At 32.1% G+C, this 12,063-nt stretch overlaps 1 protein-coding gene across 4 annotated transcripts; it reads right to left on the bottom strand.

Annotated features, from left to right (window-relative positions):
- Window positions 1-1,714: 1,714 nt before the first annotated feature.
- Window positions 1,715-11,166, bottom strand: LOC105641886 (uncharacterized). 4 transcript variants are annotated; one of them, XM_089721904.1, is made up of 15 exons: window positions 10,804-11,166; window positions 10,486-10,732; window positions 10,238-10,330; window positions 10,031-10,121; window positions 9,550-9,613; window positions 9,244-9,287; window positions 8,043-8,213; window positions 7,861-7,959; window positions 5,665-5,727; window positions 4,887-5,025; window positions 3,518-3,719; window positions 2,989-3,098; window positions 2,872-2,911; window positions 2,337-2,531; window positions 1,715-2,232 (listed from the first exon to the last, which is right to left on the bottom strand). In XM_089721904.1, exons 1-14 carry the CDS (start codon window positions 10,936-10,938, stop codon window positions 2,368-2,370), a joined length of 1,662 nt encoding a protein of 553 aa, XP_089578030.1. In that variant the 5' UTR covers window positions 10,939-11,166; the 3' UTR covers window positions 1,715-2,232; window positions 2,337-2,367. The 4 variants fall into 4 exon arrangements, with proteins under 4 accessions (XP_089578030.1, XP_089578029.1, XP_089578031.1 ...); XM_089721903.1 differs by having other exon boundaries at window positions 2,989-3,101; window positions 10,486-10,729; window positions 10,804-11,164; XM_089721905.1 differs by having other exon boundaries at window positions 2,989-3,101; window positions 8,043-8,237; window positions 9,223-9,287; window positions 10,486-10,729; window positions 10,804-11,164.
- Window positions 11,167-12,063: the final 897 nt, after the last annotated feature.

Raw genomic sequence — 12,063 nt, forward strand, 5'->3', positions numbered from 1 at the left:
TTAGAAACTTCAATTCTTGATTTTCTTCGTAAATTTCCAAGGATATAAACCATTAAACATTATAGTCACTAACTAAATCCACTGAATATCCAAATGTTCTTCATTTGATCTAATTAGTTGGCACAGAATTTTTCTATGTAAAATCTCTATTTCTTAGTCCATCCTCAGTTTATTGATCGATAATGAGTGGTGAAAATGAAAAAGTTAGATTGATTTGCAGAGACGTTAAATTTCAGGTAAACCGAATGCTTTAGCAGTGTCTTGATTCCTACTCTTGTGGCTCTATGTTTTGCATTTTATGAGGTTAGTGGAAAGCCATTGGACCAAAAAGAGTTTAACGAAGAATTTAAATGCTCATTTGGATTGATGGAATCTGAAATGTACAGGATTTTACATGTTGGAAAATGAAATCCATGAAATTTAAAAATATTTTTAGAATAAAATTAAATGGTTTAAATTCTTTCAGATGAGATTGAGAAAATTCTACTTATAAAGAGATCTTTCTTTTAAAATTGTGGAATTGACGTTAGTGATAAAATTTATAACTCATTGATTTTTTTCGAGGAATAATTTATAATTCATTGATAATAGCTTAATTATAATAAAATTTATTAATTTGTAGTTTTTAGCTTAATTTTTCTTAATCAGGTAAAGGAATTTGAAAAATCATGAAATATTTAAAGTCATCACTCAAAATTGTGTCAATCTAAATGATCTATAAATTTCAAAATTAGAGAGTAATAGATTATGAGAAAGTTAAGACAATATAAGATGGATCCTCAAACATTTATAAGATGTAGTGAGATTGTTATTCTCAATCATAGGCTACTTCTAAAATTTCATAATGTTGACTTATTTTCTATATATATATTTTTAAAAAACTACATTTTATTAGTATTTTCTTCATAAGACTTTTTTTTTGAATGATTACGGAAAAAAAAAAAAAAAAACTTGTATCCTTGGGCCATTAAGTGATACGGTTCAAGTCGCTAAATGATTTTTTTTTTTCTCACATCAGGGTTATCCTTAGCCTATTGAGTAATACCGTTTAAGTCTGCGTCAGTCCTATAAAAAAGAAGCGCAACTAGAAAAAATTTTCGCCGGATCGAGCACTCAACCTATTGCTTAAATTATGGCATGTAACTTTTATTTTTTTTAATAAAAAAAATGAAACCTAACCAATTAATTTCAAAAAAATCAGTAAATTCCGATTTAGTTTACAAAAAATTGAGTTGGAGGCCAATATTGAAATCAATTTATTAGATTGAATATTTTTTTATTGAAAGTTAAAGATTGCGACTGAAAGTGAAAGACATGATAATATATCCAAAAAGAAATATGGCAAATTGGTAAGCAATATATCCATCACCTTGACCAGTTGAAGCAACATCTCCACGCTTTCACAACACAATTCACAGCTGACATTTTCTGAACAGTGCTTTTGGTGTATACAGAATATGATTTTATATTCAGGTAGTAATGAAGTAAAACTACCAACACCATTCTTTCATTTTCACCATCAGGCCAAGTAAATGATGCAAATTTCTATCCACTCTAAAAATAGGCAAACTAGATGATAAAAGACTGATATAGAATTGCACAAAATTTCATGTAAACTTAGTTGCTATTAGTTAATTTGTTTGCACAAAAAATAAAGAAAGAGAGTTCGTAATTTAGCATTTACTTGATAAAAACAAATCTCAGACAGAAACAATAAAGAAAGAGAGTTCGTAATTTAGCATTTACTTGATAAAAACAAATCTCAGACAGAAACAGCCGGATTAATTTTGCTTGACAAAGTCACTGTTCTATAAATATACATGTAGGCATTGCCGCACTAACCTCTAGTCTGAAAAGTGCCTATTTTCACATCTGTTTGGTGAGATGGCAAACATAAACTCTCTTTTGATCTTTATGCTTATAGGCTTGATAAATACATAAATAAATAAAGAATGCTCGGACCATACCTCAGGTGGTGCTATCTCATGTCTTGGACACCATCATTTCTATCAACTAGTCGCTTCCAATGTCAGGTATCAAAAAAGCCCATGATTCATTATTGTATCAAAAAAGCCATGATTCATTATTTTAAGTCCAGGAGAATTTGCCTTGTGGCCAAGTGTTTTAGAATGCAGTGGTCTCGTGTTGGCTGGCTGTCTGGGGATAAGTCGAGTACAAGAGTACTCAGACAGCAGTTGAAACATTGCTGTAATGCAGTCGAATTTGGCAGACCTGGAACATGTACGTTCAAACTTGAAGCTTCAGATTTTTGTACAGGACATCAAATAAAAATTGAAAATTTTAGAGTGAATAAAAGAAAAAGAAAGGAGAAAGACCTGTATACAGATGAAAGACAAACTGAGCATGTCAGTCATCATAATCATCAGCATAATCAGAATCATCATCTTGCTCATATATTTGATACTCTTCATCACTACTGTCAGCATCTTGTATTTTGTCAGCACCAGCATCTGCTGGTGGAAAGCTATCAAAGAGCTCTTGCAAATAGCTCTTTGAGTTGTTCTCCGTATCTAGACCGAAGAGATAAAGGATATTCAACGTAAAATCCAGATAGTGACATAATTAAATATTTCTTTTGGGGGGTTCTTTTTGTTGTGGAGTGGGGTTGGTTTGTTGCAATCATTGATCACCTGAGACTTCTATTCTCATGCTGTCTAAATCAGTGTGACAGAATTGTGTGCTTCATGAGCTCTTGAAATAATAAATGAAGATAAAAAACAAATTGAATAGAAAAATATATGATCAAGTTGCTTTTTTTGATATAATTTCTCTGACTTGCCTATAGGAAACATCATTTTTTATTTGTACAGTGCAGTACTGAAAAGAAAAGGATTGTTATGATAAGGATACATGAATTTGCTTGCAGAAAGGTTTCATCATCCTCCTCAGCCTACAATCAGAAAGAATTTAACTCAAAACATAAGTTAACAGGGAAAAGGAAAATGATATATCAAACAATTTTATTACCATATCCATTGCTTCATATGCATCCAATTCCTCTTCGGGATCATCAGCCTCCATGTCATCTGCATCAGCTTCATCAATATTGTTTTGCTTCTCATTTGCTTCATCATCAACTTCTGCATTGTAATTTATTTTATCAAGATTTCACTTTAACTGAGAAAGCAAGCAGAAAAGGAATGTAATAGTGGACCCCACTAGCAGTACTTTATCAACGGCATTGATAGTATGGGAATTTGAACCATCTTTTACAGAAAGCGCAGGAAGATTCTTCAACTAAGGAAATGATTTTCTGAAGAAAACAAGAGGCAGGGAAGAAGAGAGCACATAGGAAACCAGTGCATGCATGCTTGACGCAATAAGTGCAAACAAAAGTATGAGAGGATGCATAATATTTTGTCCCCACATTTTGAGTTTTCATAATACTTGATGTATTTGTGACTATTCACAAAGTATGAAATGGCACATGAATTGGTACAACTATACTTAATAAAAGAAGAATATTCTATAACGACATCTGTGCAACTGTAATAACCTTTATTAATTTGGCGTTGTTCCTGTTGATCAGGTTTTAAGATATTTTTATGAATGCATGCCCTCTTCGACTTTTCAAAATCTTCAGAAGCAGCTTTTAGCAATTTTGCTGCACCAGATTTTGGGTATACTGATAGGAATCTCATCATTACACGAAGTCTCAAGCTATCATGCACGTGCTGCAAGAACCATCCTGTACCATACTGCCAACTAAACAACATTAGCTCAAGCTCTAAACATGGTCAAATATTTGGATATAGGTACACTACTATTCAACTAAGCCTTAAACTCAAAATCTAGTTGAGAGCAGCAGTCACATATATACATTACAAATAAATTAGATATTCAAAATTCAGTTTCAACATATGGAGGTCATGCAGTTCTCACACCACAGAGGACAGAAACTTAAAACATGCAGACGCAAAGAATCTATTGGAACTACACTGCTGAAAAATATTTAGTTGATTTCAAGTTTCTTATACATCAAGCTGTTCTGTGTGGAGAAAAGAAATAATAATAAGGTCTATTACTTTCCAATCTGGCCAAATCTCTTTATTTCATTTAATGAATTTTTAATCAATTGCAGGGGCCAGGAATAATACATTATAAAGAGCAACTAGCCAATGTGCCAGATCATCACCCAACTGACCTACGACTAATTGCTAAAATTGAAATGTCAAAGGTTGAGGTGCGAATTGTAAAATTAAAGGAATTTGCTAAAATTAACAAGTAGAAAGAGGTTTGAATATTTTTGGTCATTGGACCTTTATAAAAAATTATACTGAAGAATGTGATTTTTTTAGAATAAATGAAAACGCATATGGGCATGCATGTGTGTGCATGAAGAGGTTTAGATAATGGAATCAATCACCGTGTTTACAGAATCAAACAAAATCAAATTGCAACTGCTGGTACCAGTATTTTTTTTCCTTCACAATTTACAAAATGACTCAAATCAACATTAAAATCAAGAGTTTAACTCAAATATTTAATATATCAACATGATCCCAACTGACATCTTATTAAATAACAAAAACGTGATTGAAAGATTTGGTGGGTTGTTGAGAAAAAAGAAAAGAGTAAAAAGGTTATAACAAGAATTGTTGGACTAATGGATATTGTAGACACTACACAATTCCAGAACGGGTGTAACATCAGTTAGTCTTACAGACATTTCAACCAATACAGAACTGCTTCATTGTGATTTTAAAATCACATACAGTTATTGAAGGAGAACATAGAGGCCATCTAAAATCCCATTCAACAATGCCTGGTGCAGTGATGCACTATGTAACAAACAATATTTGGAACCCAACATAAATAGGAGTCTTCAATACATACATATCAACAAAGCCCAACATGCTACTTACAGTGCAAGTTGTCTGCTTTGGAGGCTTTTTTATCTCTTGTTGAATGTAATCATCATCAAGCTCGCAGAACTGCAAAGATGTCTGGAATTTGTGAGGAAAAACTTGAAATTTGCACAAATCTTCCCATTTATGCTTCAAGCTGCAGAATTCAAATGCGCAAAATCAGGATTTTGCCTGAGATGAAACTTGGCACAGGAAAAATTTTGCAAGTCATGTTCAGGCCATCATGAGGATTTGTTTACATATGTAGTACGGCTTTTGGTCAGACAAAATCAATGAGCATATTCTTCATAATTATGGTGCAGGCCGCAAGCCATACACAAGTCTTTATTTTGCACCAAAGTTCTCTATTTCTAAGTTATTCAATGTTATTGTTGTTCTTCCTTCACTGCAGTTTCTCATAAAGGCAACCCAAGTGAAAGAAGGCTCTCTGCTTATGGAGGTGTCAGGATAGGTATGTATATCATTAGAAAAAAGTGGAACATTTGCACAAGGCAATATTCTGTAGAAAAAATCCATTTCAAAATGAAAGCATCTTATGCTGAAACTATAAACATTTAAGAATTTACATATGGCACACAGTGAGCAAGTGTGAGTAGACTGATCAATTAAATAACTAATATTATGTATGCGGAATGCTTTGAACTATCTTCAAAACAGGCCACAAATTCCTCTCAATTTTGATACCTCTAATGAAATTACATTCAAACAGTCAAAAGTGGCAATTATAAAATTTAAATATGTTCATAATAAAAGATAACATTTGAAAAATACTGACCCATTATTAGCTTCAGAATAACTTCTTAATGGAGGTGGCACTCGAAAGTCGATTCTCTGATATCTGCCATTAAATAGTGGAGGGAGAAGAATTAAGAAATTATAGAACTTAAATCACTTCGATTTAGACAAGCCATTAGAAATAAGAAAATCATGTTTCCATATGTACATATGCAATAAGTATGAATGACATTATAACTCAATGCAACATATTTTCAATAATAAGCTATTCTGATTTTTAATAAGCTGTTAATATATCCATGCAAAGATGCTTACTGCGCCAAGTTCATCCAAGTTACTATCAACTTAAGTAAGCCCTAGCACAATCTTTCCTCCACCATAATGTTGGAAATCTCTAGTTTTAGAAATGTTTAAGCTGATGGAAGGAAAGTACATCCTTCTTATTGCCCATATGCTGATTAATCACAATGCTCATGCTTAGCTGATATGCCATCACTTTCATAACCTATAACACCCAGGGCAAGGAACCCCTAAAGGATATCAGCAGGCAACTCTTCTTAACGAACCCATAACTCAACTCTCCTTCTCAAGGAACCCACTTCATGCAATATTGACGAAGGATATGAAAGTAACCATAAAAACCATCCTTCAGTGACAAAAAGAAAGATCAACATCAAATCAATTCAGAACTTACAATCACGATCAAATTTAACGTCCCACGACATATCTAAAGAAGAAAATCATTGAAGAAGCAGCAAGAGTAATGGCCTTTATAACAATAAAATCTCAAACAGTATTATTTTTAAGGGAAAGAGCTTACTTTATTACAAATAAAACTCGAAGGTTGAGTTTTAGTTGCAATAGATAGCACAGTAGCAGACCAAGATAAATTAAAATATAACATGGCATGCAAAAAATTCACTCATTTTCTTAGTTATTTCTCACTCAAAATGCATTCATATCAATGGTTTGAAGAAATTAGCTCTTAGATTCTGCACAGAAATGAAATGCCATGCATATTATTATTAAAAAATCTGTGATAGAATCTCTATTTTTTTTTTTTCAGTGGATTCATTAACTGAATTGGCAAAAATCTTTCCTATTTTCAGGCAATCAAAAAGCAAAGAATAATCGTTAAACTACCTAGTTGGTTACACTAACACATGGTTTATCAGTTAATCCAATTATTTGGCTACTTTAAACAGGTAATTATGTATTACTTTTTCCTCTTTTTTTTTTTTTTTTTGGTTTTTTTTTTTTTAAACAGATGAATGGACTGTAAGGTTTGCAACAATTAGAGTTTATTAAATTTCAAGAAAGCTTAAAGCAAAGTCTCTTTCTCAAAAAATTAATTTCCAACTTCACTCACCTTGAAGTGGAATCAAGTCATGAAAGTATGAATTTCTCATGAAACAGACAACCTTAACATCAACTAAAGCACCTCAAAATTAGGGGTGCTCATCGTTCAGTTCAGAAGATTTGTACAAACCAAACTAGTATTGGTGGTTTATAAAAAATTTAAATAGAATCAAATCATAAAGGGTACTCAAACCACCAAATCTATGAATGTGGTTTGGTTCCCATGGTTTGAACAATGTTACAAAAAGAAAACAATAAAATATAGCCTCACACTAATAATGCTTTATGAATAAGAAAACACTTGTTGACTTAAAATTATTTGTCAGATATACATAAAATTTTGAATGAGAAATAAGTTATTTATGACTTATAAAAAAAAGCAAAGTAATTTGGCTAATCTAAATGCATATAAAAAAATTTGATATATATGTATGGCATGGTTCAGTTGAGAGATTTTGACTTCAAAATTATAAACCAAACCGACCTTTCAGTTTTTTATATTTTCCAGACCAACAAGCCACCAACTTTTTCAAAAATACGATTTTAGATTGATTTGGACAGTTTATGGCAGTTCATGAATACCTCTACTCAAAACCATGCACAATGCCACCTGATTATGCACTATCGTATCTCCTAGCAATCAGCTGCCATCTTAATGCACAAGTAATATATACAAGGAATCTATTTAAACAATGGAATCCTAGGAAACTATGCAAACCCTCACCTTATTTAATAGGGGATACACATTTCCGAAAGAAATGAGTGAACTACTGTATTATCCTTTCATGTGTGCTTGTAATTTAAGACCAATGAATTATGAGAAATACAAATAGAAGGGGAGTTAGATATTTCAGATATTTTTGGATAGAGCTCTCACATGCGAGACTCAGGATCCTTGCGGGGATCATATCCTTTTCTGATCCAGAATCTGAGAAATGGTCCACCTGAAAAGTAGTAGGCAACTGCAAGCAGAAGTCTACAAGATCAGACAAAAAAAATTTAATTACAAAGATGGAAGGTCATTAAAAATTCAAGCTATCAAATTTGAAGGAAAAACACCTTCTGAGCGTCTGATGGGTAAATTTCAGGTTTTTATCAAGTAAGCGATCAGTCAGTGCACCTTTGGGCCATATAGGCCGCTCCTCAAACAGCTCAGATACAGCCATCTGCCATACCCACAGCTCTGAGCCTTGTCCAATGAAAGCCTTCCAGTTTATTTCTTTAGGAATCTGTATGACAGCTAAGTGCAACAAACTGAAAAGAACAAAATCTCATAGCATAGGTGTTTCAAGTAATTTTAACTTGTGGTGGTGCTAACAATATCCTTTTTGGCATTCCCTTTTTTTGACGGCCAATGGTATTAATCTAGTCCAAAGCTCTCCTAAAATGGCAACCTCCCAATACATTAAAAGCAGGAGCACAGATGCAGGGGTTCTATATGAGAGAAAGAATTATTAGCACCAAAAATCCTTTTGATTGTGGATGTATTCGCAGAAGTATCCCTGCCATCTGCTTGAGAATAATAATAATAATAATAATAACTAATTTTCTACAGGGCACCATCTTTACATAAAAAGTTTCTCTAGCTCTCAAGCTGCATATTCCTAGTACCACTATCTCTCAAAAGCTGCTCACAATTCACCAGCCAACAGTCACTTCTAAAATTGCTACATTTGTTTGCTCCCTATGCAAAAGTGAGGAAGAAAAACTACACTAGTCTGACTTGTTTGAAACCAAATTCTCTGATACCATACTAAAGATTGATGGTTGTTCAGGATTTTGATCATGTAAAATATCAATATGCTACATTAAATGCTGAGGAAACAATTATGGCTTGTTAAATATGAAAGGAAACTAAATCTGAAGGAATCTTGTTAATCTTGTTAAACAACTTTGTTAATCTTTTTAATCAGATTAATAGGAGGCAGTCCTTTTTGCATCTAAGCAGATGCATCAAGTTCCATTAGAGTGTAGAGCTTCTATTGGAAGTAATGATGAAATAGGTCAATGAGGACAACAACAGTAACAATACGGCACCTGACATTCAGATTAATATCTGGCCTATTAAATAACAGTATAATTCGTGTTTGAGGAAGTAAGAACATAAAATCCATGCAGAAATATGATGTTGCAATTGCCTAAACTAGGATCAAGTTATCAACGTTGAAAATATCTAAAATCAGATAAATTTTACTTTTGAAACAAAAACCATTCAAAAAGGTAAGAAAGAATATATAACACAAACAAAATTATCAGGATATCTTTAATGTTAAAATCAATAGCAAGAGCAGGCTCTAGATTCATCTGCAAAAGATAAAGCAAGAAAGTTGTTAGTTAGACAGAATGTGTTACCAGAAGATCTGAAAAAATCTACTAGAAAGAGAATGATACATGTTATTAATATCCATAGAAATCCTCAAGACTATGAGTATACATATATCTTAATTGAATTCTTATGGAAACACCATAAATTAACCATTAAAGTCAATGTTATAACCTTAATATTAGCTTCCAGGATACAATAAAAGTTGGTGCAACATTAATGTTAAATTTATTTAAATAATACCTCAATATGGTTTTCTACTGCTTCGTCTTGTTTTTTTGAACTTGAAATTGGTGGTGGTTTCAACCTGAGAAGCATAACATTTATCACAACCAGTTCAAAGAATGAAACAATCAAACTCATAGTTTTCAGGGAAAGAAAAATATGAAGCATCATAAGAAAGCTCCTGACAAACAATTAAATTGTTTCTTTTTAATCCTTTCTATTCTGCCCCCTACTTGGCCACCTGAGTTTGTGAGAATTGTCCCATAGGTTTAATTGATAAACTCAGTTCAATAATATTATCATTTCCTACAGCTTTTATCTTGATATGGCATATTTCAGCAAATTTCTATTCAATTGAGATCCCAATGGAACCTTAAAATATTGATTGCAAAATAAAAACAAAGAAAGCACCATTACAAAAATCGACCAGAAAATACCAAATACAAAATTAAAATAGAAAACTACAGGTTAAACATATAAAATGCTATTATGAACTTACGCTAAATTCACTGGCATATCCTTAGTTGTAAAACGTGGAGGAACTAGAATCAGCACATCCTCCTGATCCAAATCCATAAGGCCAGCCTTTTCTGTAAAACACAGTAGCCAAAATAATTTTAGGACAAAAAAAAAAAAAAAGCTCACTCCTAAGAAAATAATTTCTTTCACTTGGATATGAAAAGCATCAAAAAGTAAAAGCTTTTACCAAAGCTTGGCTCCTCCATTTCTGTCCAATTACTCTTTTTTCTTCGGGCAGCATCTGCATGAACTGCAACAACATGCTGGAAGTCCACCATTCCTTCAAACATTTCAAAACCAAAAAAAAAAAAAAAAAAATGCAAAGATGCAAGCTTTAGTTGCTTTACTCCTTGCTTAGCAGAAAGAACAAACAAACATGAACTAAAATTAAAGAGAGAGAGAGAGAGAGAGAGAGAATGATTTCATTATTCTAACCCTCAAAATGATAAGCCTCTGGAATTCTAGCAACAATGTCAGCACAAAGCTCTGTTTGAACATGTGTTTCAGTTTCCGGTTTATCATTAACAACATTAGTCGAATTAAGCGAAGAACTTATCTTCTTTTTAGATATCTTAAGCAACAAACTATTACAGGCACGAAGCTCTCCTAATGCAGGATGTGAGTAAGGATCCTCTGGCCGGAAACAAAGCTCCAATTTATTGGATTGCGAGCTACGCGCCTGCTAATTCCACACCAAAATTAATTTACAACAAGAATAAATGCTAACTCCACTCCACAATAAATAAAATATACCTTGAGAATCGATTCCTGGCCACCAAGAGTTTGGATGGCGCGAGACATGGAAGATGGATAACCAGGATAGTGAACTGCGAATGCTTCATTGTTAGGTATAGTCCCCGATACTTTACCATCTTTTATTACTCCCATAGTGTTATTGATACTGTCGTTTATATGCACCGTCTGGTGGCGGTGAGGAATGGCGGGAACAAGCTGGGATGGAGTTGAGAATGAAAAGCAGAATAAAAGGAAGAAATATTAAGTTAGGTATAGTTATGAATTGACGGAGAAAAAGTGTTGATGTCTTGAGAAACGAAGCTCCCGGCGGTGACGGTTTGTCCCTGCCGCAAAGAGGCAAAACACAGCGAGACGGAGGGGCAGGGAGAAAGAAAGAGATAGATATGCGGATTGGGCTTTGACCACTAGAAATTAAACTTAAGCCCACAAAATAAGCCCAAGTTTGGATGAAAAGAAAAAACAATTAAAACATCATCAAGTTTATTTCGGGGCAAAACTACAACAGTGAATATAGAATTTTTTCTACCATAAGATTAGAATACATTAATAATCAGCCATTGAAATAAATTATTAGTTGTTAACTTGTGACTAGCCAAACAAGTCAGCGATATAATAAGACTTCACTGTGTTTTTATTTTTAAATTTTCAAGTAATTGCTATTTATTTTTAATTTTTTAAGTAATTGCTATTTGACTCTGCCTCTTAATTAGAATAAATGAATTTTATATAATTTTTATAAAATTCACTTATTCCAAACAAGTGATTTATATGCTATATTATGAATTTATATACAAATTTATAATTGAAAATTTATGTACTATTGTTTCCTAAAATATCTTTAAATAGTTATTTCATAAAAATAAATAATAAATATCAATTATATTTATGTTATACTATATATATATATATTTATTTATTTATTTATATTTTTATTAAAATAAATATGTAAAAAATAACATTAATAAAATTATTACATTTAATTTAACTATAAATGTATATTTATTTGAATCTCTCTTCTCAATAATAAATAAATGCTAAAAAATATTAAAAAATATATTTTTCTAAAAAAATAAAATTTTAAATGGTTTTAGTCAATTTTGATAAAATAAATAGGTTAAAAATTTTTAAAAATTGACTTTTTAGAAGGAAAAAGGTAGTTTTATCGTAAAAATTGGATTGATTAGTTTTATGGAATCAATTTGGAAATTTCACTTATTTTTGTAAAATTTAGTTTATTTTTGTTCAATTTTATCTAAT

This window comes from Jatropha curcas, chromosome 5 (assembly GCF_041381405.1).
Source record: "Jatropha curcas cultivar XTBG-Jc1 chromosome 5, XTBG_Jcur_1.0, whole genome shotgun sequence".
NCBI lineage: Eukaryota > Viridiplantae > Streptophyta > Magnoliopsida > Malpighiales > Euphorbiaceae > Jatropha > Jatropha curcas.

Bases quoted from the DNA above. Each gene is read 5' to 3' on its own strand.
- LOC105641886 (XM_089721905.1), bottom strand. From the start codon at position 10,938: ATGGGAGTAATAAAAGATGGTAAAGTATCGGGGACTATACCTAACAAT. The intron at 5,026-5,664 runs GTCAGTATTTTT...TGAATTCTGCAG, and splicing joins TATTCTGAAGCTAATAATGG to CTTGAAGCATAAATGGGAAG. The intron at 3,102-3,517 runs GTTATTACAGTT...ATTACAATGCAG, and splicing joins ACAACGCCAAATTAATAAAG to AAGTTGATGATGAAGCAAAT.